This window comes from Chionomys nivalis, chromosome 3 (assembly GCF_950005125.1).
Source record: "Chionomys nivalis chromosome 3, mChiNiv1.1, whole genome shotgun sequence".
Taxonomy (NCBI): domain Eukaryota; kingdom Metazoa; phylum Chordata; class Mammalia; order Rodentia; family Cricetidae; genus Chionomys; species Chionomys nivalis.
In genome coordinates, this window is record NC_080088.1 from 60,541,082 (window position 1) to 60,566,209 (window position 25,128).

Below are 25,128 nucleotides of genomic sequence, written 5' to 3' on the forward strand. Positions count from 1 at the left end.
GTACCCTTCTCCTCAGAGTTCTGTTGTCCCTTCCTCCCCCTCCCTCTCCTTCCACCTCTGCTAGCCTCAATTTCATTCTCTGACTCCATGTAAACTTGACTCTTGAAAAAAAAATTTTTTTCTTATAAGAGAGATAATATGACATTCTCTTCTCTGTGTCTGGCTTATTTCTCTTGGCATCAGGTTCTCCAAGTTTATCCATAATGTGGCAAAAGGCAGAATTTTGTTTTGTTTTCTCAGACAGGGTTTCATTGTGTAGCCCTGACTGTCCTGGAGCTCTCTGTAGACCAGGGTGCCCTCAACTCAGAGATCCGCCTGTCTCTGTCTCCTTAGTGCTGGGATTAAAGGTGTGTGCCACCACACCCAGCTGGAGCGCGGTATGATGGTCCTAGCTTTCATCTCCTTAGAACTGCATCCCACCCTTCACTCCCACCCACAGCATGCGAAGTTTCCTTTTCTTTCTGCTCTCACTGACCAGTATTTGTTTTCTCCCCTGACCTCTGCTTCTTCCCACCCTATGTATAATAACTATCCTAAGGGTGTAACGAAGACGTTTCTATAATAGGAACAGCTAAGAGGGGACTGTTTGACGTGGTGATTGGTGCTGGACAGCGACTTCCCTGTTATCTCATTGGATGAGCCTTGATCTCCACTCAGGAGGCCACGGAATAGTCACTTGAGCTTTGAAATCCAGCATGGAGTCTTCCTTAGAGTCCACACGCTAAGATTAATGCTCCAAGGGCCCTCCAGCCTATACAGCTGCTGCCAGTCCCTCCCGGAGTTTAGTCTGGCATCTCTCTGTGTGATTGGCATAGGGATGCCTTGCCTTTTAAAACACTTAATGAAAGCTTTATATATGCTCATTCAGGAAAAACTGGAAAATGACAGGAGTCTGAGCAGACAGATCTTCATCATCTGGATACATTCAGTGTTAGGGTTTCATGTGTTTCTGTCAGAGCCTTTGGACAATAATGTAATCATAGTATTATGATTTAAATCCCGCTCTCCTTTATTGTTCCATCAGAAACATTTTCCTGTAACCTGGAAAGCTCTTTGGAATGTTGAGAGTGATCTTTCTCAAACTTAAGTCCAACGTTACTCTCCTGCTTACTTGCCCCGGACAGGCTCTTTAAGAAGTCATCTGTGTGTCTCCAGGATCGGACGTCATTCCTTGTGGAGTCAGTTCTTCCTTCTCTGGCTCGCACCCACCCCTGATCCCCAGCACCCCTCCCCACTCACTAGAGCACACATGTGTGTGTGCGCACACACACACACATGTACCACTCACTAACACAGTCTTCTGCCAGTCCCTCTGCACACACATCCAATTCTACCTGCTGCAGGTTAGTAGCTCACCCCATGTGATTCTAGACCTTTCTCACAGTGCCATCCCTGCCACAATGCTCTCCCATTGCTATATCCAGCGAAGTCTTTACCCCACCCCTTAATATCTCAGAACAGCCAGCCCTTCACATCTTTGTGTTCCTCTTCTGTGGCTTCACCCAAGCTCAGATCAGAAATCTTTAGGGAAAAATGGCATCTGCACTGAGCATGTATTGACTTTTTTTTCTTGTCACTGGTCCCTAAGCAAGACAGTGTAACAATCATTACATGGCATTTACATTATATTTTATACTAAAAATAATACAGAAATTAGTTAACTATATAGGAGAATGAATGTACGTTATATGAAAACACTAAGCCATTTTATATGAGACTTGAGCATCCCTGAATCTGGGGACCCCTGGGGAGTCTGGGCCAATCTCCAAAACATCACAGGGATAACCTCACTGAGCTTCTCCTTTTCCATGAAGTCCTTCTCTGCTCTCTCCCTCCCGCTCTGGAGCCGCCTGGCCCTTTTGCTCTCCTCCATGTCCTTCTGTCAGCACACCCAATGTGCGGTAGATCATGAAGGTCTGAGACTACTACTCAGCCTCATTTCTCCAGTGTTTTCAAGTAGTCAGCCTTTAATATGGTAGATGCTTGATTGTTTTTGGTTTTGTATAAATAAGGCATTGATTGCCATGCTGCGTGATGAGGGGTGAGCAGGGAGCAGAGCGAGGGCATGTGCCCCAAGACCCAGGGACTAGGGAACGTGTTCACTCACCAGGACAGTTCCTCTGTTGTAAGCCACCTATTTGAATCCTCTTTGCATTTCTAGCCCCTGACCTTGGATTAGCCTTTGGAACTTATATTGTTCCTTCCTTGTTCACTTCTCTTTTATCTGCTGGATGCTGTGGCCCTGAACCACAAGTGGGGCAGAAGTTTTGACTACAGGGACAGACTGGCAACCACTGTCTCTTTCCTCCTGGGGACAGCACTGATGACAAGTTACCCTGGTGGCCGTAGGCTGGATCCCTGTATCCAACTTTAGCTCAGGCAGCTGGGTCCTCATAGGGGGTCACTCTGGAATTACTATAAGCAAGAGAGCCAGCTCCTTCGTTCCAGGCAGGCTGCCCAGCATAAGAACTAGGTCAGGTCCTTTATTTCCCTTTCACTGTGACACTCTCCTGACTGGCCCAGAGTCCTCTCCAAGAGATAGCCGGCCTTCTTTGCTCAAAGAAAGTCAAGCAGGAAAGGCAGATATTCCCGTGTGGCACACTGAGCTCCTTAGAGACCCTTCACTCTGTAGACAGATTGGACCATGCCATGCTGATTGTACCATGCACCCTGAAGACAGCAGCCTGCTTGCTGGCCCTGGCACCAGCCTACAGGCCGCAGAACAAAGGCCACAACAAGACAGTGAGAGAGATGGGAAGTAAAAGTCACTAATCAGATCTGTCCCCAGCTGGGTCCATCTGTGCTGGAGCCTGTCTCTGGTGATGGCACAGGGGACTTGTACTGGAAGGCTGCCTGTCCACTGGCTTGTCGGGCCTCAGCACCAGACATTCTAATTTCCTTAATAGCAGGTTACGAATCCTGTGTCTATAAATGTAGCTCAACCCTTCTCGACCTTTCTTTATTTTTAGCCTATACTGCTGCTCTGGATATAACAGCATCCACGGCTGATTACTTGTTCTGTAAACACCTTTATGTCAAGTGGAAAGTAGTTGTCTCTCTCTCAAGTTGGAAGACACCATCAGTACTTTTAATTCTAGGGTTGGCAGCAGATTCGTGTTTGACCCTTGGCATAGTCTACCAATTTGGGAAGTCAGGGAGAAGGCCAATGTCACTGTTCAATATTAAGTTTTGAAGACTCAAGTCTTAATATTCTCCATCTTTTCTCCTACCGGGTACCACATTTGCTTTGTCTCGTCTCCCTGGAATGTTCTTTCCTGCCTCTGTTTGGCTTCTGTTGACATACAGCAGCTGAGAGAACCGGTGATGGATGCTTCCAAGTGCAGACCAGCCACAGCCTTTGTTCTACCACCTCTGCGCTTTGCATTTTTTGATCTCTGTGGCTTGTGTCTTAGGCCTGGTGTTTCCAAATACTAAATGAAGCCATTAGATACCATAGGGGCTGGCATAGTCAGGCGCCTTGAGTAGCTGACATGTGTCTTCCGTGCTTGTATTATAGGTGCCCACCTTGATCTTGATCTCTAGGATTACTGTCTCTCTGCATTGCTTCTACCAATCTCCAGAACCAAATGCTTAGTGTCACTGGATGGTCTTTTTGCCCAGGGTACTTGCATTACATACATCCCAGCTCTCGGGCTTAGGGAACACTGCATAAGAGGGGTTGAAAAGACTGGAAGGGTAGGAAGACAGGGCGGGATCTTACAGAACCTTGTCTTCTAGACATGGCATGGCTCTTGTACCCATGAATTCAAAGCAACTATGGCTGTCTGACAAGACTGTGGTGGGCTATTTGTATGCTGTGTGAAGGTGTATCGCTGTGCGATAAAAAGCTGAATAGCCAATACGTAGGCGGGAGGTATAGGCGGGACGTCTGTAGAGAGAAAGGAAGAAGAGGAGATAATCAAAAGGCAGAGGAGGCGCCAATGAGACATGGAGCGAGGCAGACATACAGAATGAAAGAAAGGTAAAAAGCCACATGCTAAAACATATTTTAGGGCTGGAGAGATGGCTCAGCGGTTAAGAGCATTGCATGCTCTTCCAAAGGACCCAAGTTCGATTCCCAGCAACCACATGGTGGCTCACAACCATCTATAATGAGGTCTGGTGTCCTCTTCTAGCCTGCAGGCATATATGCAAACAGAATATTGTATCTATAATAAATAAATATTTTTTAAAAAACAAAAAAAAACATATTTTAGTAAGATCAGGTTAATTTAAATTATAAGAGCTAACGGGACAAGCCTAAGCTAAGACCGAACTTTCATAATTAATAATAATTCTCTATGTTGTTATTTGTGAGCTGGCAGCTCAAAGAAAAATCCGACTACACAAGACCTGTACACGATTAGACCCAGCAACATTCCATCATGAAGGGGGAAGGACTCCGAAGCCCTTGTCCCCAACAGCTATTAACAGTTACTTGGGAGAGATGTCACTTTCTTCAGTGGTGTAGCCACTGCTGAGTTGCTTCTACTCAAATAAATAACCTCCCACCCATGCTCATGAGATGGCCCTATTTGTCTGTGAGCCACACTCAGAGATGAGAAGAGTTTTAACTAGAGAAGCGGGGCGGGGGGGGGGGGGTGAAATGGGGTAACGGGCACTGAAAGGAACTAAAATTTATTGCATAGATGTCTGCCAAAATTAATTTTAAAAAATCTTCAAAGACCTATATGATGAGATCCTAAATATACATTAAGCAAGTAAGCTTAATACGTTAAGATGTTAGTTTGGCCCCGGAGAATATGTTCCTACCGCCAGTTACAACTTGAGTATGTTACAGTTTGAGTATGTCACTGTTACCAGTGCCAGCCACAGAGAGAGACTCACCTGTGCGGCACTTTGAACTTTTCCTAGCGTTTGTACAAGTATCATCTCTGTTCCTTAAAAGTTTGCTAAAATGGAGAATCTGATCTGAAAACCCAGGGACCCACAAGACAGTTTCATGTCCCTTGCAAGAGTACACTGCAGCCGTCAGACCTGGAGCTAGACCTCAGGGTCCTTATCTCAGCTGCTTCTAGAGCACTATATTAATCCATTTCCTGATTGTTTTATTAGTTAAGTAGCACCTTGGTTAACAGAAGTGAGGATTACTAAAAGAAAGCTCTTGTTAAATAACCTTAACAAAGATGTTTTTAGAAAAGGCCACCACCGCTGGCTCTTTCTTGACTGCATCTCATTTTCTTCTTCCAAAGTATTGTCGTGTATGTAACAAAGTACGATTCCCACCACCTAGCCCTGTCACTTCCCTTTGCTTCTCAATTTGCATGAAGTGGTCCTACGACTGGTTTCCCTTTCCAATGCCATATTTGGTGTAGAATCCCAGTGGTTAGCTTTCCTGCTGGAACCCTCACCCAGAGATAAGTCGCCATGACAATTTCATTATGTCTGGGCAGTTGGCTGCATACGGATACTCTGTGTACCCTGATTGTGGACACCAGCTCCCTGCTGAGGAAGGCAGAGGTCTCTGATCTCCCAGTGTTTCGCTGTTGGTTTTCATATTGCCTGTGGCTAGACTGGACAGACATGGAGCTTGCAAATAACTCACCAGTGCTCGCTCTGAGGCTATTTATCCTTCTCTTTTTAGACTCTGGAAGGAGGCTCTTATCGGGGGAGCTTGAAGGACCCCACAGGCTGCCTGAATGAGGGGATGACCCCTCCCACACCTCCTAGAAACCTGGAAGAAGAACAGAAAGCCAAGGCTCTGCGAGGCAGGATGTAAGTGACTCTCCACCCCGCCCTGGTACATGTGTGTGCTGCGCAGCGGCCAAGGGGTCCCGTGCTGTCTGCCTACTACTCTCATCCTTTCTAGAAGATGACCAGGTCTGTACAATGCATCACTGATATCAGCAAGCCACTTTGAAGAATAATAATTATTATTAATCTTAATGAAGCTTGGGCTGGAGGTATATTCTGTGAGATAGCTGTTACTGACAAGTGTCAAACATGCTGAAAGGAAATAGGGTTCAGAGAACTGGGGGAGTTACCATGGGTCTGCAGTACCAGAGAGTCCCTGACTGTGGCAGAAGTCTGGTGGAGATGGGCTGAAGAGATGCCCCCCCGGGTTCAGTACGTAAGAGACGCATAGGAGAGGCTCTCTGCCTGGTGGGGCTCATTTCTGCTTCTTCTCCCTGAGCATCACATCCATTTGTAGGTTTCCTTGTGCAAGAACCTCCTCTGCTTTGAATGACTAGTGGTAAGATGCAATTCACATCTTGTAAAAACCTACGTGCTGTGTAAGGTTTGAGTCCTCTCTATCTTGATGCAGAGTCAGTCTCCTGGTATTTGAGATAGTAAGGACCACTCTGAACATCTGCAAAGCAGAAACAGAACCCTTCCAGAACTTAAGTTGCCTCCTTTGGAGTTGAGTCCTCTGGAAGCAAGCTGCAAGTAACTCAGGGTGTGAGGTTGTGAGGGACACTCAGAATGGGTTCTTCGGCAGCTGTGAAGGGTCTTCTCATTTACATCCGCCAGGCCACAGACACAAGAATGAGCAGAAATAACTGAAGCCAAGTCCTTTTGCTGCTGGCAGATATGCAGAGTAAACATTTAGGGCTTTGTTTCCTTGGAAGCAGAAGTGCTAACATCTTAGCGAGAGCCTGGTTTCAAAGCAGGGCTGTCACCGCAGCATCGCGAAGAGGAGCAAATGTCATGTAAACTAATACCTGTGTTCACCCCCAGAGCCTTTTAAGGGTCAGAAGGGTCCTAAGAATTTAGTGAATGAGCCATCATCTCCAAAGTGAGGTTTTCTGGACCTTGTCCAACACGTGCTCTCCCCCAGCTTCTCCTGTGGTCGGGACACTAGCGGGGGAGGGAAGGGGACCGGAACTGGTTCCAGTCCTTTGTCAAGACGAAGCCCGGCTTATGTCAGGGAAGTGAAGCTCCTATCAGGAAAGTGACCTGTGGGGTAATGGGTGGTCCTTGGAAGAGCCAGTGCCTTCAGTTGTCTCTCCGACTGAATAGGCCTGAGTAGCACTTACATCATTATCCAAAGGAGATGTTTGATTTTGTTAGAACAAGCTAGAAACGCTGTTGCTTTTTAGTCTTCTGTACCCACCTGAACCCATCATTTCTCTCTCATCCGATTCTCATCAAACCCTCCACTTTCCATATCCTGAATCCCCTTGAGAAACGGCCTGTTGAATGTCTCTTACTGTTTACGTCCTCACGCCAACCTGCTGGACTTCACGGCAAACACGAAAGAGCAGATGAAGTGGTGTCCGGTTGTAAATACTCTAAGAGGCTAGAAGGGCGGTGTAGACTTGGAGGCTCGGTCAGATGACAGGAGGACACCAAAGAGCCAAGTGAGAGCTACATGGGAAGAAGATTTCAGGTGGCCTTTGTCCAGAAGGAGGAAGACACTCGGAATGGACTTGCTGCCCTTCAGTTTTGGCCACCCATTCGCTCACCAGATGCCCATCGGGCATGTCTTCTGTCTCGCCAGTGGGATAAATCAATGGATAAGACAAACAATAGCAACAACAGAATATCTTCACTTGTGGCAGGTTTACATTCTAATGGGAGAAATCAGACAAACAAAATAAATTAAGTAGTAGGTTGGAACCTGGAGAAGAAAAAAAAAACAGAGCAGGCTAAAGAAAATCAAGCACGGGTAAGACCGTGCTGCAGTTTGAAACCACCTCTTCCGGGCTCGCACAGAGAACAGGAAGAGGCAAGGAACTCGCCATGGAGGAACAATATCTTAGCAGTGGGGCCAGCCAGTGCCAAGGCTCAGAATTCTCTGTGGAAGGTCACTCATCCCCTACCAGCATGTAAGGGGGTAGTCACAAGATGCTTAACCTTCACTGTCAGCGTGAGTGAATGAGAAGCCCCTGGGAAACACAATTCTGGGTCCGTCTGTGAAGATACTTGCAGAAAAGTGACCCCAAGCATGTGTGATACCATCCCATGGTGTGGGTTCTGTACTGAGTGGAAAGGAAGCAAGAGGAAACTGGGCTGAACACCAGTGTTGCTTTTTTCAGGCATTTAGTCAGACCAAAAAGATAAATAACTAATACAAAGTCCATATGTAGCTGGAAGAACTTTAGGTAGACCAAAGAATACCATTCATTTACTGCAGGGATTGGACATGGAAAAGAATTGCGTTATTTCTAACTCGTTTGCCAGTTAGTCATGAGGTGCCTTGGGAAGCGTGTATACCAATCTAGTTTTGTTTTGTTTTCTGAAGGAGTCTTGTTATGGAGCCCAGGCTGGCCTAAACTCTTAATTCTCCTGCCTCTCAAGTACTGGGATGTTAGGTGGGCTCCCCACTACACCAGGTAGACTTCTTTGATGATATCTCATCTTCCCAGTAGTTCCCTTTCCCAGAGGCTCCAAAACCAAGACAACCTCCATTGCTCAGCAAACAACTGAAGATAAAAATATCAGTACCCAGCGACAGGGCACTGGCCCTCCTCTCAAAGGGCCAGCCCAGCCCCAAATTCCCACTCTCATTTTCCTGTGGGTTTTCTTTTACCACTGTCTTCCAGGAAGTAACTTGGCCCATGCTAAAGATACATCTGAAGGCTTCTATTTGCCCTCTCCAGCTCCTTCCTGTGGCCTGAAACACAGGATCGTGTGTTGGAGGGAGAGAAGCAGCTGGAAGTGCTGAGCACGCTGATAAAGCAAGCGTGTGTTCTTTGCTACCTCCATGTGCTCTGAGGCCCTGACCTCAGCAACTTCTCTGCGCTCTGGAGAAAAGCATTGAAGATGAATTGCTTCCTGGGTTAGAACACTTGCTGGGTTGTATCAGTCACCACTCCTCTCTGACATCTTAGAGTGCCATCCCTTCTGTCAATTGGGCCAAAATAAACTGTGCTGGTGTGCCTCCAGGCAAAACTCTTGTGGACTCCTGTAAACACAGGACCTCGGGGGGTCTGTGCATAACCACAGTGTCTTCTGTTCAGTGTTTGACTCTCAGAACTGAAGAAAGGAAGTGGCATTTGGGTGGAGACTCAGGGCTGCCAGAGGCCTGGCTGGTCTGTTCCCTAGGCGGTAGATTACTGGGAAAGGATGGTCTTTGGATCCTGAATGCTTAGGTTCAAATCCCATCTCTGCTCTTCACTTTGTAGGTTTGGACAAGCTCCCTAACCTTCCCATTTATCTCAGTATCTAGATGATAGGGTTTTACAATCCCTGCCTTGTAATAAGCATGAGGAAACCCAGATGGGGTAACTGGCATGTTATAAATGCTCTAGGACATAAAAGTAATTCATAAAGAACCCAGAAAGGCAAATGCTCTTGTCATTATCCGTCCCACATCGTGGGATAGGGAATGCTGTGTTCAAAGTTCTGAACATGTAATATTTGCAGTCAGCTAGGTTCTTTGACCTTGATTTAGGATTTTCCAGGCCCGTTACCATGGATACATTCCTGAATAAGTGGAGATTATGTATTGTAGAAGCTTTACTCAATATCTCCCCAGCCTTTCAAGGCTAGTTAACACACAAATGTCTTTCTTCTCTTACTAAGATAAGAACGGAGCCAAAAGAAAGGACTAAAAGTCTCATGTTGATCCCTTGGTCTCAACGCTTTCATAACTCAGTTTGCAAAAAAAAAAAAAAAAAAAAAGTGGTCATCGTTCTTTCCACCCTGTGTTTCTGCAAGAGGGGATGGAGTGTAGCTTTGTTCATAGAGCGCTTGCCTTGCATGTACGAAGTCCCTGGTTCAATACCCAGCACTACTTAAAACTGGCTGTGCAACCTACATCTCTAATCCCGGCACTCAGGAGGCAGAGGCAAGAAGATCAGAACTTCATGATCGTCTTTGGCTGTCTAGGGAAATTGAGGGCAGCCTGGGAAATATGAGACCTTGTCTTGGGGGGATGGGAGGAAAGTAATGGGCACACACACCCCTCACCTGACTGTTGTGCCCCCTGGGGAAAGCCCTCCCAAGCCTTGCACCCTCATCTCATCAATGAATCTCTGTGTGTGCTGAAGGCATCTTTCTAGTGTGCTATGTGAGGGTCTTGACTGTGGTATTGTGTTAAGTTTTCTGAAATCACATTCTTGTGATCTTAACAGTGGAAATTCCTTGCTTGATAGTGAATAGGAACCTTGCTGTCTTTATCTCTTGCTCAGGTTTGTCCTGAATGAGCTGGTGCAGACTGAGAAGGATTACGTCAAGGACCTGGGCATTGTGGTGGAGGTAAGCAGATGGCAGCAGGGGTGTATGTGTGTGTGTACAATCTGTGTTCTCCTGGTCAGGAGCAAATTGGATCCTACCTGGGCCCAGGTGCCTTAACCTATTGACTGTACATATTGGACTTTAGGGAGCTTTGCAGGAATGAAAATAAAAATAGTAGAATTCAGACGAAATATGGATGCGGATTTTCATTTTCTTCTTTGAAGTATTTTAATGTTTGGGGGAGGTATATGCCTTTAATCCCAGCACTCAGGAGGCAGAGGCAGGTGGATCTCTGAGTTCAAGGCCAGCTTGATCTACAGAGAAAGTTTCAGGACAGCCAGAACTGTATGAAGAAACCCTGTCTCAAAAAAGGAAGGAAGGAAACAAGAAAGAAAGGGAAGAAGGAAATATTTTAATGTATGTAGAGGGAGCTGGGGCCTGGTTGAGTGGGAGAAGCCACCCTCGTGCTGTCTCCAGATCCCCACATGGCGGGCGTGTGGGCTGACACAGATGCTGAGGGATGGGGCTTGGCCCAGAACGCTGTCTGTAAAGTCTTCTGCTGACATCACCTCTGTTGTGCAGGGCTTCATGAAGAGAATAGAAGAGAAGGGGGTCCCTGAGGATATGCGAGGAAAGGACAAGATGGTGTTTGGAAACATCCACCAGATTTATGACTGGCATAAAGAGTAAGTTCCGTGCCACCCGAGAATGGAGCATCTGCCCCCCCAAACACACATCTGATGAGCAGGGTGTTTGATGGGAGCCTCCCGTCATTCATTTCGTTCTTGAGAGATGGTGTCTGCCCAAGAAGTACGACTTCCTTCTCCTCTTACCTTTTAGTTTTTTCCTGGCTGAACTGGAAAAATGTATCCAAGAGCAAGACAGACTGGCCCAGCTTTTCATTAAACATGTGAGTGTGAGCCTGGCTGTCTCCCGTCTCCCCAGGTGCCAACCCACTCATTCTAAAACTCCTGCTCTCTTCAGTTCTTCCTGGTTTTCTCTTTCTCAGCACTCTGGTTTTGGTTTTTTTTTTTTTTTTTTTTAACACACTTGGCCATTCCACTGCCCTGTTCTTTCCTGCGTGTGCCCATTCCTTGTCCTTAACTGCTCTTGACTCGAGGAGGGGGCGGGGGTGAGCAGAAAGCAGGTTCCTGACTGTCACATTTCCTGCCGTCCCAGGAGCGGAAGCTGCACATCTATGTGTGGTACTGCCAGAACAAGCCGCGCTCCGAGTACATCGTGGCCGAATACGATGCCTACTTTGAGGTGAGCTGTTTCTCATGGGTGAGCCACTCAGGCCACAGCAGCCACATTGAGGCACACCCCAGATCCTTCACCCACAGCGCCCCTGCCACTGGCCTTCATGACAGGAAAAACATACCCCCACAGAGCTGTTAGCTTCTCAGCGCCATCTGCATAGGCACCTTGGCTTGAAGAAGTCCTGGGGTGCCTCTGTCGACACACTGTTGCCAAAGCCTTGGTGTACAGAAAGATTCCATCACAGACTATCTCTGAACACTCTTGTCCTTCTCACGTGACCCCTGAGCAGATTGCAGCCACCATCTTCCCCACCTGTCCCTGGATCTGTTGCTAATTGCTTTCCTCTGGTTAAAGGACTCGCCATTTCACAGTCCGCTTTTTAAAAAAAAATTTTTACTTTTATTTTATGTGCATTGGTGTTTTTGCCTGCATGTATGTCTGTGTGAGGATGCCGGATCCCCTGGAACAGGAGTTACAGACTCCTTGTGAGCTGCTGTGTGGGTGCCGGGGATTGAACTCAGGTCTTCTGGAAGAGCAGTCAGTGCTCTTAACTGCTGAGCCATCTCTCCAGCCCCGTCATAGTCAGCTTTTGTTCTCAGCCTCTAGCTATCATCAAAGTTGGTCCCTCGCACCATTGAACTTGATCCGCACACAGCATCCCAGGCCTTGAGATCCTTTGTTTCTAATATCGCTCCTATGTCCATCACCTCCAAGTGTGTGGATGCCCCCAGCCTGGCAGGATTGCTTCTGTGGGTGAAGAGGCAACAGCATCCCTTAGGAAGGACCCTGAGTGTTTGGCCACCCTGTGTCTGAGGGGAAGCCCTCACCTGATTCTACCCTGGAGCGGTAGAGAGAACACAGTACCTGTTTCAGGTTTTCTCCCAGGTCTCAGGTAAGGACAGTGGTGCGACAGTACTCGCCGTGAAAACTCGGGAGCCAAGCAAGGCCTTGGGGCTGTGTGACACGTAGCTCATGAATGGCGGGGTAGGCAGCGGTAGCTGGAAGATTCTCAGGTTTTTCTGGAGAGCTTGAGTCACTCATCCCTTTGAACCTTTGTGTTTCAGGAGGTGAAACAAGAGATCAATCAAAGGCTGACCCTTAGTGACTTCCTTATCAAGCCCATTCAGAGAATAACCAAGTACCAGTTGCTACTCAAGGTAAGAAGCTGGGCGCCTGGGTCCAGACTGGAGAAGTGTCTCCTCAGACTGGAGCAGTGGGCATAGCACTTGGGACTACCACGGCCCTTCAGCCTGGAAAACAGCTGGTTGCTATGTCAGCCTTGGGCCTGAATCTTGCATGGCCCTCGTTTCTGCCCTTAAGATTGCTTGCTACTTGTTTTTCTTTCTCTAATTTATTGTCTTCCCCCCACCTCTCTCCTTTTCTCTTTCCTCTTTCACTTGGGGAACTGAGCCTGGGGCCCCAGCTCTATACAGTATCTCCACCCCGAGTCCCCTCTCTCCCTTTATTAATACCATTCACTCAGTGCTTTGAAAACTAAACATAAGCCAGGCATGGTGACGCTCGTCTGTCCTCCTAGCATTCAGGACATGAAAGCAAAAAGGTCATGAGCATGTAGCCAGCCTGGGCCGCGGAGGGAGACCCTATCACAAATAAGCAGCACCAAGCCGGGCAGTGGTGGCGCACGCCTTTAATCCCAGCACTCGGGAGGCAGAGGCAGGCGGATCTCTGAGTTCGAGACCAGCCTGGTCTACAAGAGCTAGTTCCAGGACAGGCTCCAAAACCACAGAGAAACCCTGTCTCAAAAAAAAAAAAAAAAAAAAAAAAAAAAAAAAAACCAAAAAACAAAAAACAAATAAGCAGCACCAAACCCCCAAAAATAACAAGAGTATAAGAATGACATAGAACCGGGCGTTGGTGGCACACGCCTTTGATCCCAGCACTCAGGAGGCAGAGGCAGGCGGATCTCTGTGAGTTTGAGGCCAGACTGGTAGAATGAAATAGAAGGGAAGGGGTGGCCCTAGGGACCTTCCATAGTCCCTAAGATCTGATCTTATACTAAACAACTTAGCTTGATGTGTTTTCTTCTGGAAACAGGAGGTCAAGCGGAAGGGAAAGACTCGACTTTCTCCTGTCTGTCTTGTCACGGTGCCACTCTCCTCCTCTCTGTCCCTTCTCCCAGCCTTAGCTGTTGTATTCTGAAGCCTTTCTCAGTGTCAAACATGACTCATGCCATTTCATTTCTCAGCCACTACAAAGCATCGCCACCTCTACCAGGGAGGAAAGTCTTTGGGGTGTTGTTGCATTTCTACGATAAGTTTTCTTTTATGGCTCTCTGGCTATTTTACTGTCTGATTCACCCTCCCACGCCCTTCCTTGCCAGGACTTCCTGCGATACAGCGAGAAGGCTGGTTTGGAGTGTTCAGATATCGAGGTAGGTTTCTGCTTATAATGCTCGCTGTTCTTAGGGACTGTCCAGTGTCTCGTCCCCAAAGGGAAAAGATGATCAGAAGGTCCAGGGTTCAAGCCACTCCCCTCTTACTCAGCACATGAGGAATGGCAAGTGCTACTGAGCACTGAGTGTTTCTGAGAATTTCAGAATCCTGTCCAGGGCCAGCCCAGAGCCGAGCCCACTAATGTTTGGGGCTTTTGCTGGATATAGGGAGAGAGGGTGACATTTGACACTGGGTAAAATTGCAGAGATTCATTATGCAACTTTGTCCCTGACTCCAAGTGCCTTTTGACCCTGACTCCAAGTGCCTTTTGACCCTAACACAAATTATTCCATTTCCATCCCCCCAGCACACACTAAGGATTACCCCCTAAGTGGTTCCTCTCTGCCGCCATAGGGATTATTTTAAGCCAAAGAGGTTGCAGCCATTCCTGGCAGGTTATTTTAGGTCAGAACCGCCTGTGTTTTAACAACCAGGCTAAGCTGTTGCTTGGACATTCTGAAAGCAACAAAGTTTTTAAAAAGCGAGAGGTAGAAAAAGGATGGGCCAGGTGACGTGGAACCCTTGTGCCAGTACCAGCCTGTCCTATCTAAAACCCCACACAGTCCTCTGAGAGTGAGCAGCGAGGGACCGCACCCTCTCTGAAAACAAAGGGTCTAGGGGAGATAAGTTCCTCCTCCCAGCCCTGAATTTGCGAGTTTCCTACCAAATCCTGTTCCCCCATCCTGAGTGATGTGTTCTTTCCCACAGAAAGCGGTGGAGTTAATGTGCCTTGTTCCCAAACGGTGCAATGACATGATGAACCTGGGACGCCTGCAGGGCTTTGAGGTGAGCCCTTCAAAGTGCTGTTAAGCCCCCCCGTAGACAGGAGCCAGGCCACAGAGGTGAGCCAGGCCACGGAGGTGAGCCAGGCCACAGAGGTCCTTCCCTTTGAAGCTGTCATGCACCCCGCCACAGCCCCTCCAGTTCACAGATCTGGAAGATGGAGCTATTGCAGAAGTTCAGTGATAAGGCAGGAATACGCTTTTGACCAAACCGGGGGGTCAGAATTCAAAGGGGACTGGGAAGGGACAGAGTTCCTTGGGACTGCTTGAGCCACAGTCTCCTCCCTCCTTCCTCCTGATTAAGAAAGGCGAGGATCTGCGGGATGTGTGATAAGCTAGGAACCCAAGTGGGAAAATGAACTCTTCTTTAGGGGCAGGCCTTTTCTAGAAGTCTGTATCGTGGTTGGATATTTAGATCAACGAATGTTTAAGATATCACGCCTTTCTGTTCCTTGACAAGGGAAGCAGATGTCCAGAGGACACACTGGTCTGGAAGAGCTGCCATAGCAGAACGCACTATATATACATCAGGTGGCTTAAACGGCAGAGGTCCCTCCTCACCAGTCTGAGGCCTGGGCACCAGGAGGAAGGGTTTCCTCCCAGTCTTACTCCTTAGTTTGTTGGTGGCATCTTCTGGATCCCATGGCATTTTCCTGAATCTTGTCACCTTCCCTCTGGATGTGATTTGTGTTTGTCCAAATCTCCCCTTTCAAAATCCCGTTTCCTGGCAATCCCAGCATCTAAGATTGCATTATTCTTTGTTAGATCAAAGGGATTCCTGGAAGTTGAGATAATTAGGAAAGAGGTTCTACCCAGACCAGCCCTGCTAAATTAGCACAGGTTAGCCCAGATAAAGTGCAGCAGGAAGGCCAGCTGTGGTGTCCCTGAAAGTGGGAGAAGCTACAGCCTGGTTTTGGGTTGTCCTCTAGTCTCCCTTGGGCTGTCTCCCTTCTAGTCCATCTTTCATGCCCTGGCCTGATAAGAACCAGGTGGCAGGTTTGCGTGGGCTCCCACCTCTCTAAGATAGACCAGTCAGATGCTAACACCAGTTGAGCTACCCAGCTCACATGTGCTCTTGACTTTATCGGTGGTTTCTTGTCAGCCTGGAGAGATTTTCTCCTTTTCTCTCACCACCTCTGGGGCCATTGTAAGCAAATCAAGTTCTCTGCTACCTTTCACTCTTCAACCTAGATGCCCTAGTGTTTTCTGACTAGCTTTCTCTGAGTCCCTTTGGGAAGTGCCCACGGAGTGGAAGTGGAAGGAGGCCATCTGTTTGTGCTGTCTGACCCACCTGAGACTGTGTGTGTGTGTGTACTGTAAAGCCACACACGAGAATGTGAAGTTTTCTCTTGTAAATCAAGCACCATTGTCCTGTATTTTCATTGTTAAGTCTCAGGGAATCTGCTCTGCCTTCCCACAGCTGCTTGGGAAGGACAGTGAGCATGCTCCTCCTCCCTCTTTGGGCCCCTCATTCTCATTGTCTCCCTCTCAGACCTTGTAGTTTTTCCCTTTAGTGCTGACTACCTGAGCCCCGGATTGTGTTCTTGGGTAATGTTAATGGAGGGTGTTGAGCTTTCCTGGCTAGCTGGGCACTGGCTGAATATTAACTTTGGACCAGCTGGAGATAAGCCTGTTCTCCTGCTGACCTTGGCAGTCAGTGTTTCTCAGCAACACAAAGGGAAAAATGACCCCTGTGCCAGGGAATGCTTGGAATATATGGCACCACGTGCAGGGCATGACTGACATTTGCACTAAAGAGCAAAAGTTGTCCCTCAGACAGAGTACATTTCATAGACCCTCTGACCCCTGTCCCAGATGTCAGAGTCTTCTTATTGCAGAGCAATTAAAGAAATAAATGATAAAATGGTGGCGCTTTCCGAAAGGTTCTGTGAGACCTGCTGGATGGACACATTCCCTTGGAAAATGTCTCTAGGATACTGATTACAAGCCAGGATAGCAGACAGGCTTTCCCACCCCAGCTGGGTAGTGTGTGGTTTGATAGCTGGAGTTCTTTTAAGAAGGATCACAAGATCCGGAGAAATATCTCTGGCCTTGTAAAAACTGGAGCTTGATCTATTTAACAAAAACTTCAGAATACCCTTGTCTTAAAGAATAGAAGGAGGTGAGAGGGAGCCAAGTCATCAGGTTCTTTGAGATCCTGTTTATAGTACTCTCTTTGGCCACAAATTGGTTCTAGGTTCATAACAATGTGCATACCCCCAGGTCCATGCCACAAAGAAACCAGACAGAAAGATTCTCAAAGCAGGGAGGGAAGATAGGCTAAGGCCAGCTCCAAACATCACCAATCTTTAATTTAAAAACAAAAGAACAAAAAAGCACCAGGCAAGGTGGTACCTGCCTTTAATCCTATCGCTCAGGAAACAGGCAGGTGGGTCTCTGAGAGCTCAAGGCTAGCCTAGTCTACCTAGCAAGTTTCAGGCTAGCCAAAGCTATGCAGTGAGATCCTGTCTCAAAAAGGGAGAACAAATAAGGCATTTTGGGGGCATTATTTCTTGTTGATTCCATCACCTAAGCCCTTTCCTTTTAGGAACCTTACATAAACAGGGAAATTTCCATAGCGTATCCCGGATGAGTAATTGGATCCCAATTCAGTGTCTGGCTAGGATCCCAAGGCTTTTGTGTCAGGTCTATCTCCACATCCCCCAGAGATAGGAAACATGTAGTCCGCGAGAGCTGAACCCATCTCCCTGATTTTCACGGCCTTTCCTGCACCCCTGTCTCTATCAGGGCACCCTAACGGCTCAGGGCAAGCTTCTGCAACAAGATACATTCTATGTGATTGAGCTGGATGCTGGCATGCAGTCCCGGACCAAGGAGAGGCGTGTGTTTCTCTTTGAGCAGATTGTCATCTTCAGTGAACTGCTCCGAAAGGGGTCCCTCACCCCAGGCTACATGTTCAAAAGGAGCATCAAGGTGAAGAGGGGCAGTGGGGTGCAGAGGGGCAAAGAACATCATGGGGCTGAAGCTACCTGGTGATCACCAAGAGAAGCAATGACAGGCCCAGGTCCGGTCTTTGGCATGATCTTGAAGTATGCCTGGTCATGCCATTCACCCAAAGACAGAAAGAAGCTAGATACTTTACTCTCAGATCCACAGTAAGATTTGGAGACCTTTCCTGAGAGTAAAAACTTAAGAAGAGGCTGGAGAAGCGTCTTAGCCCTTAAGAGCACTGACTGCTCTTCCAGAGGGGGTGGGTTCAGTGCCCCGCACCCACGTGGTGGCTCCAGGTCCATGGATTCTGATACCTTCCTCTGATCTTCATAGTCACCCAGCACAAACATGGTGCATATACATGCAGGCAGAGCGCCCACGTGAACATAAAATACAAGTGAAAACGAAGTGGGAGTTCAGAAAGAGCCGCTTTGAAGGACAGTAGTGGGTCTCTGATTTAGTTTATCTCCTTGAGTATGAAAAGGGTAAACTGGTTTCGTTTCAGATGAATTACTTGGTCCTGGAGGAGAATGTCGACAATGACCCCTGCAAGTTTGCACTCATGAACAGGGAGACTTCAGAGAGGGTCATTCTGCAGGCTGCCAACTCGGACATCCAGCAGGCCTGGGTGCAGGATATCAATCAAGTCCTAGAAACACAAAGGGACTTCCTAAATGGTACGTGATAGGTCTGCTTCTAGCAAGGCCATTTCAGGGGGCCCAACCCCTGAGCATCTTTGGGTCTAAGTTCATGGAGACTTAGGAGGCCAGATCATATTCTGTCTGGTCTCCAATCTCATATAGCTCCAGAGACAACTTCAGAAGCCCCTTAACTTGAGGTGTAAATGGAACAAACAGGTATGAGAAAGGGGTATTTAATTGAAGGGGTATTTGTCGATAGGAAATTGTGTATGTATGCCTTTGTGGTCCCCATGGACAACAGGTAATAATTTGGGGAAATTATAAAACAAGCAGGCCCATCCTGTATCCTAGGGACCTGAATTCTGTGATTCTTGTTCTCTCTCCTCGTAGTGGGTGGCTGCTCCTTTCATAGGCTCTCCAGGATTATCTACGGATAACTAGGAGTTTGGTAAAACAGTTCAAATCCTTCCTCTTTTCCCAACAGGTGAGAGCCTGGCTAAGCTACCCATCTAGCTGGCCTTGCCCCTTTCAAAGAAGACGATTGCTAAGCCTAACTCCGTAGTGCCAGCTTCCCACCAGTAATAAACTGGTGGTTACTCAGATAATGTGGACCCTACAGGCATCTGTAAGAGGTGACGGTTCACGCCCTTAATCCCTGCACTCGAGAAGCAGAGGCAGGTGGATCTCTGAGTTCGAGGCCAGCCTGGTCTATAGAAAGAGTTTCAGGACAGCCAGGGCTACCCAGAGAAACCCCGTCTTAAAACACCACACACACACGGACACAAACACACGTGCACACACGGTGCAGTAGAATTGCTGTCTTGTTTGTGTTTCACTTTTGCCCCTGCTGCAGCTGTGCACCTGCAGCTTTGTATGCGTGGAGATGGATGACGGGGAGGCAGTGCTGCTCTGCTGAGCTGTGCCTGACGCTGACGGCAAAATGGAACCAATAATGCAGTGTCATGAGCATGCATCTGCATATATGCAAACATGCACACATGCATACATAGACACACGGGACATCACTTTCAGGTGTATCGCCTCTTCTTAGCTGAGCTCTGTACACACAGCCACATGTCCCAGTACATACATGTCTGTGCATACCCACAAGTGCCCTAGGTGCCCCATCTCTTCTTACTAGTGCAGTACCAAGGATTGTAGTGTATGTCCTTTTTCATTCCCATACATACATAAACATGTATGTGGACATAACACTGGACCTTGGGGTGTACTTCTTACCTCTCATGGGATGTACCCACGGCCATGCGCACTTGCACAAACACGCATATCCTCACGGGCCCTCCCTTGGTCTGTCTCCTTGCTGGTGCAGTTTCTAGACTCTTCTAGGTGATATGAACATAGCATTTACTGTCTGTGTGTCTAGTGTGGAAATGACTGCTGGGGGAAGAGGTAAGAGGCACCATTCTAACTGAGGACCTTGGGTGAGACGCATTGCTTCTCGGTGCCTCACTCAGCTTGTTTTATGAAAAAGAGACTTTGGAGTTAGATTTGTTCTGGCCAAGCTGGGGTGACACCTACCCCAGGACAACATGGCTACCTACACCACACCTACCTCAGGACAGCATGGCTACCTACACCACACCTACCCCAGGACAGCGTGGCTACCTATACTACACCTACCCCAGGACGGCATGGCTACGTACACCACACCTGCCCCAGGGCAGCATGGCTACCTACACTACACCTACCTCAAGACAGGCCTACCCACACTACACCTACTGCATGGTCTATTAGCTAATGCATATTTCTAGCTAGCTCTTATATCTCTATTCATCTGTGCATCACCATGTGGTTGTAGCCTACTGGCAAGGTTCCATTTAGCATCTGTCTCTTGTGGCGGCTACATGGTGTCTCCCTGATTCTGCCTTCTTTCCTTCTCTGTCTGCTTGGAATTCCCACCTTAGTCTATTTTGCCCTGTTGTAGGCCAAAGCAACTTTATTCACTAACCATAGAAGCAACACATATACAGAAGGACTTCCCACACTATACCTGCTTAGCATGCACTTGTGGGATCTTGAGTTCCAGCCTGAGTATTAAACAAGAGAAAGCTATCAACAAGATCCTGTGACTTTTGTTTTTCAAGACGTGGTTTCTCTGTGTAGCTCTGACTGTCCTGGAACTCACTATGTAGACCAAGCTGGCCTCAAAGATCCGCCTGCCTCTGCTCCCCAGTGCTAGAATTAAATGTGTGCACCATCGTTACCCAGCTCAAGATCCCATGACTTTTAAAGACAGACATGGAAATTCAATGCTGTCTCTAGCTCACAGACAGTGTTTAGGGGCCATGTTTCCAATGGAAAAGGTGTGGAGCACTAAGAGCTCCCAAGCTGCTTTTTTTTAAATATTTATTTATTTATTATGTATACAATATTCTGTCTATGTGTATGCCTGCAGGCCAGAAGAGGGTACCAGACCTCATTACAGATGGTTGTGAGCCACCATGTTGTTGCTGGGAATTGAACTCAGGACCTTTGGAAGAGCAGGCAATGCTCTTAACCACTGAGCCATCTCTCCAGCCCCCAAGCTTCTTTTTTATTCTCAAACATTGACAATTAAACAACCTGGACTAAAACTGAAATCCATATAGCTTATAATTTCCGAATATGCAACTTTGGATGAACACAGCTTGTTGCTAGGGCGATATATGCAAAAGACATGCATATATAAAGTAGAGTCATCTAAATTGCATTCTTTGATAGATTTCTACTATGGAAGTGGGAATGAGGGTTTTAAGCTAATCACAACAGACCTAAAGTAAAATAAAAATAAATAAGCTAAAACCAGAGGTAAATTAACAGTAGTAACTCCCGTGTATTTACACCTTCTCCACATTTGGTAGTTAAACTAAGCGTTCTGTCTGTTTCTTCACCCTTCATCCCCACACCAGCACGACATGGCTGGATTATCACCCTGCCTTTTTTCAGATGAGGAAAGACAGACTTGGAGCCATTAAGAAAGTTGTCTAAGCAAAAGCGGGTTCTTCTATACGGTTCCCCGCGTCAGAGCAGGCATTCGTCCTGTGCTCCCTAGCAGAGAAGGGAGGGGGGAGCATGGGAGAGGGGCAGCCAGGCAGGTGACCAGCAGGAAGAACCTAAATCCAAAAGACAAAAGCCCACTGTTAGTAATGCCCACGTTTTGAGCTTGGCATGGTGGTACATGTCTGTAATTGTGCCAATCAGGAGGCTGAGACAGAATCAGTTCTCACTCAGGTGAGAGAGACTTTCTGATCTCAAGACGTGGTTTTCCAATTAAGGCTAGTGAAAGAATGCAGGCCTAGCCTTCAAAGTTATTGAATAAAACAGCATTTCCCAGTGCTTGAGAGTAGTTACTGCTCATAACCAGGTGGCTCCCCAATTCCGTGCCATGAGTAGACTTCCCAACTCTGTAGAGCGCCTTACTTCGCAAGAAAGTACTGAAATGTTCTGTGATGTACATAAACATGGAACCACATTGCTCTCGGCCCAGTCAACGATTCAGATTTTACGTGGTCCCAGTAGACCTTTCTCCTAAATATAGTGAATGATGGGCACATCGCTGAATGAGGTAATCGCCACCTAAATAGTTAATGCCCACAAAATTCTCCCAGGAGCCTTAGGGGCTGTGCTTTGGTAGGCCCACTACATATTTCCCTACACTCAAGAAAGGTGATGCAAAAACAGAACAGGACCAGGCTTCTGCTTACAGACACATGTGCAGGCGTCTCAGCCAGTCTTCCCTCCTGAGACCTGATGAGAAAGGGGTATGTGACCCTGTCCAGTCTGTAAATGCAGGTTGCAACCATCACTGTGTACTGGGCCGCAGCTGGTAATCCACTTAAACAGTCGTTGCAGTAAACACCAATAAAAATGCCCTAATTGTGCCTGCCCTGAAAGCCCTTCATATAGCGGTTGCCCACGGTGGCCTCTCCTGACTGTTCCTCTTTATTGCTTAGACCTGGAGCCTTGAATCTTAAACTCGGTAAAGCAAAGCAGAACTGACCCTTCCCTCCAAGCCAGTGGTTCTCCATCCTCTGAGTTGCCCCCAGTGCCATTTGCTTGGTCTCTTGCCTGCTGTTTCTATTCTCGTGTGCGTTTCCCAGCTAGGCTCTCTCCTCCCTCCATGTTTGCTTAGCTCCTCTTTGCCTTTGGCCTCCAAGTGGCTCCTGAATGAGGTGGGAAGCCTTCGGCCTACTCCTTTTAAATCTGTTTGCTAACTGCTGCCGGGTGCATGTTCCTCAGGTACGCCTCAGCAATGGGACCTGAATTTAAAGCTTTTAAGTTTACTTAATACAGCCACTGTTCATCCTCTTCAGAGGGGCATCTTGCTTCGTTGAGCCTTCCTAGATACCGTGCACCCCATTTCCCTTACCTGCCTTGTCCCCTCCATTTTCACAGAGACCCTACACTCACGTATTCTGAGCACTGCCTCTTACCAACATTTGCACATTCTTCTTCATTCGGCAGATTTAAATGTCAGAGCAGCAGCCAGTCCCATTCTGAAGCGCTTTAAATGTGCACACGCGCGCACACACATAGCCTAAGGCCTCTGCCTCCCCGTGGGCTTCCTGAAAGAGTAACTGGTTCTTCCTCCCCCCCCCAGCGCTGCAGTCCCCCATTGAGTATCAGCGGAAGGAAAGGGGCACAGCTGTGGTCCGCTCCCAGCCCCCGAGGGTCCCACAAGCCAGCCCCAGACCCTACTCGTCTGTCCCTGTGGGCTCCGAGAAGCCCCCCAAAGGCTCCAGCTACAACCCGCCTCTGCCACCCCTGAAGCTATCTACCTCCAATGGCAGTCCGGGGTTCGACTACCACCAGCCTGGGGACAAGTTTGAAGCTAGCAAGGTAAGCGACAGCTTGTTACTCATACCCTCACCACCTCGAAGACCTCAGGGGTCGCTCAAGGACACAGCCTGTTTTCCTGTCGATTATCTTAGCAGGACAATCCATTAAGTATAATTGAACCTCGTTTATTTCTCTTTCTTCCCATGTAATTAACTGAAACCAGTTTCCCCTGGCTGAGGCACGGTGCGTTAAAGGGCGGATAGCATCTAAATGTGGAGGATTCTTGTGACGCTAGGAACCACAGCTCCCGTTTCCATATTAGAAAGAGACAGCCCCATCTAACAGCCATGCGCACCCACACCTACAGAAGGAAGCTCACCGTCCATTGGCTGATGTGGCAAGAGGAAGCTGATCGTTGATAAGCACCCACAGAAGCTAGGCTCCATAGTCCATACTTCAAACGCCACTGAGGGGCCTTCTACCACAGGCCTAGTCTGCGCAGCTGGCTTCATCCTGAAATGCAGAGGGAATAGGAAAGAAATGGGGAAATGTCGGGCTAGAAGTCGGTTGAGCTCCGAGACTTCACTTCCTTTTCAACCTTAGAGAATTTGCCCATCAGACCTGAGTATTCTCCAGAACACCTTAGGTCTTAGGAACTGGAACCCCTGCATTTCTTACCCACATGGTCCGATTTCATAGACGCCGTTCTTTCCCCAAATCACTAGTTGGTGCCGATTTTGTTCAAATGCATTGTTGATGTGTAAGTTCAGTCCAGTAACGCAGTCACGCCCCACCTATTTCATCATATCACCTGAAATAATTTTCTGCCCTAGAAAAACCCTGCCCGTGTGAATCAGTTGAAGTCACTTTGGCATTTTGTCAGCCCTATGGAAGATTTTCTGGCTCTCACCATGCCCTAGGAGGCAGCCTGGCCTCCTGGGGAGTTACAGGTCTGTCTAGACACAGCCGCCCAGGCATAGATTCGCATGAAGAGATCACATGGGCAGCACCTCCTGTGTTAATCCGTACAGTGGCGGGGAGATGTCAGGATCCCGTTTCACAGGGCAGCCCAGGGCCTTACCTTTGCATTGGACGTAGCTCCATTCTTACTCCTGTGTCAGAGAGGGCCAGGATGAGGAGCACAGGCAAGCGATGCTTCTTCGAAGGATAAAGAGAGCTGGGCACGGTGATGCATGCCTGTGATTCCAGCACTTGGGGAGGCTGAGGTGCAAGGATTACGAGCCCAAGGTCCTGGATTATGTGTCAAGTGAGGTCTCAAAAAAGAGGGGGGAAATGTAGCATTCCAGGGTCCGTGTTCTTCCCATAGAGGGGAACTGTGACCCCTGACCTGACCTTTGCCCTGACCTCACTCTGCCCAAGTGCCTACTCGTCCCTGTGCTGATAACAGGTTCTTCCTGCCATCAGCAAGGCTGCATGCTAGGAAGGAGCTTCCAGGTTGAATGTGCGTCTAGCTTTCTCTGGGCATCATCCGAAGCCGTTGGCTTGGGTTATAATACTGTATTGCTGTCAAAAGGGCTTTCAGAGCATGCTGACGAAAACGGCCTCACTCAGGAGCATTCTGCTTGCTCTGTATCCTGCCAGCGGGCCATCTGGCCTCTAGCCTTGCCGAAGGGTGCAGAGCAAGCCCATGTGAACCATCCTCCTTGTGTTTGTGTTTCCTTCTGCCCCTGTCTCCTAGCAAAACGACCTGGGAGGCTGCAACGGGACCTCATCCATGGCTGTAATCAAAGATTACTATGCCCTGAAAGAGAACGAAATCTGTGTGAGCCAAGGTGAGGTGGTCCAGGTCCTCGCCGTCAACCAGCAGAACATGTGCCTGGTGTATCAGCCTGCCAGCGACCATTCCCCGGCAGCAGAAGGCTGGGTCCCAGGCAGCATCCTGGCACCCCTCACCAAAGCCACAGCAGTGGCAGAAAATAGTGACGGGAACATCAAGTAAGTGCCTCCATGGCTTCCTGGGAGAGAAGCATGTGAATTAAAAAAGAAAATCAAAACCAAAAGAACACAAAATGCCAACACAGTAGGGAACCACTGCTGCTTGTTGTGATGACGTCAGTGGGGTCAGGGTGAGAGGAATGGAACAAACCTGCTGCTAGC

General features: G+C 48.0%; 1 protein-coding gene across 20 annotated transcripts in view; it reads left to right on the forward strand.

Moving 5' to 3' along the window:
- Kalrn (kalirin RhoGEF kinase) overlaps positions 1–25,128 on the forward strand; it is a 615,547-nt gene that overhangs the window by 549,871 nt on the left and 40,548 nt on the right. For 14 of the 20 annotated variants that reach the window (XM_057764996.1, XM_057764997.1, XM_057765000.1 and 11 more), the window contains 12 exons: positions 5,606–5,736; positions 10,098–10,164; positions 10,726–10,829; positions 10,984–11,053; positions 11,323–11,409; positions 12,468–12,560; positions 13,745–13,795; positions 14,565–14,642; positions 17,387–17,572; positions 18,096–18,267; positions 22,832–23,070; positions 24,710–24,966. In XM_057764996.1, the coding sequence (XP_057620979.1) occupies positions 5,606–5,736; positions 10,098–10,164; positions 10,726–10,829; positions 10,984–11,053; positions 11,323–11,409; positions 12,468–12,560; positions 13,745–13,795; positions 14,565–14,642; positions 17,387–17,572; positions 18,096–18,267; positions 22,832–23,070; positions 24,710–24,966 (1,535 nt within the window). Of the gene's footprint in view, positions 1–5,605; positions 5,737–10,097; positions 10,165–10,725; positions 10,830–10,983; positions 11,054–11,322; positions 11,410–12,467; positions 12,561–13,744; positions 13,796–14,564; positions 14,643–17,386; positions 17,573–18,095; positions 18,268–22,831; positions 23,071–23,843; positions 23,964–24,709; positions 24,971–25,128 lie in introns of those variants that run through there. The other 6 variants (XM_057765007.1, XM_057765008.1, XM_057765020.1 and 3 more) reach the window with 2 other exon arrangements.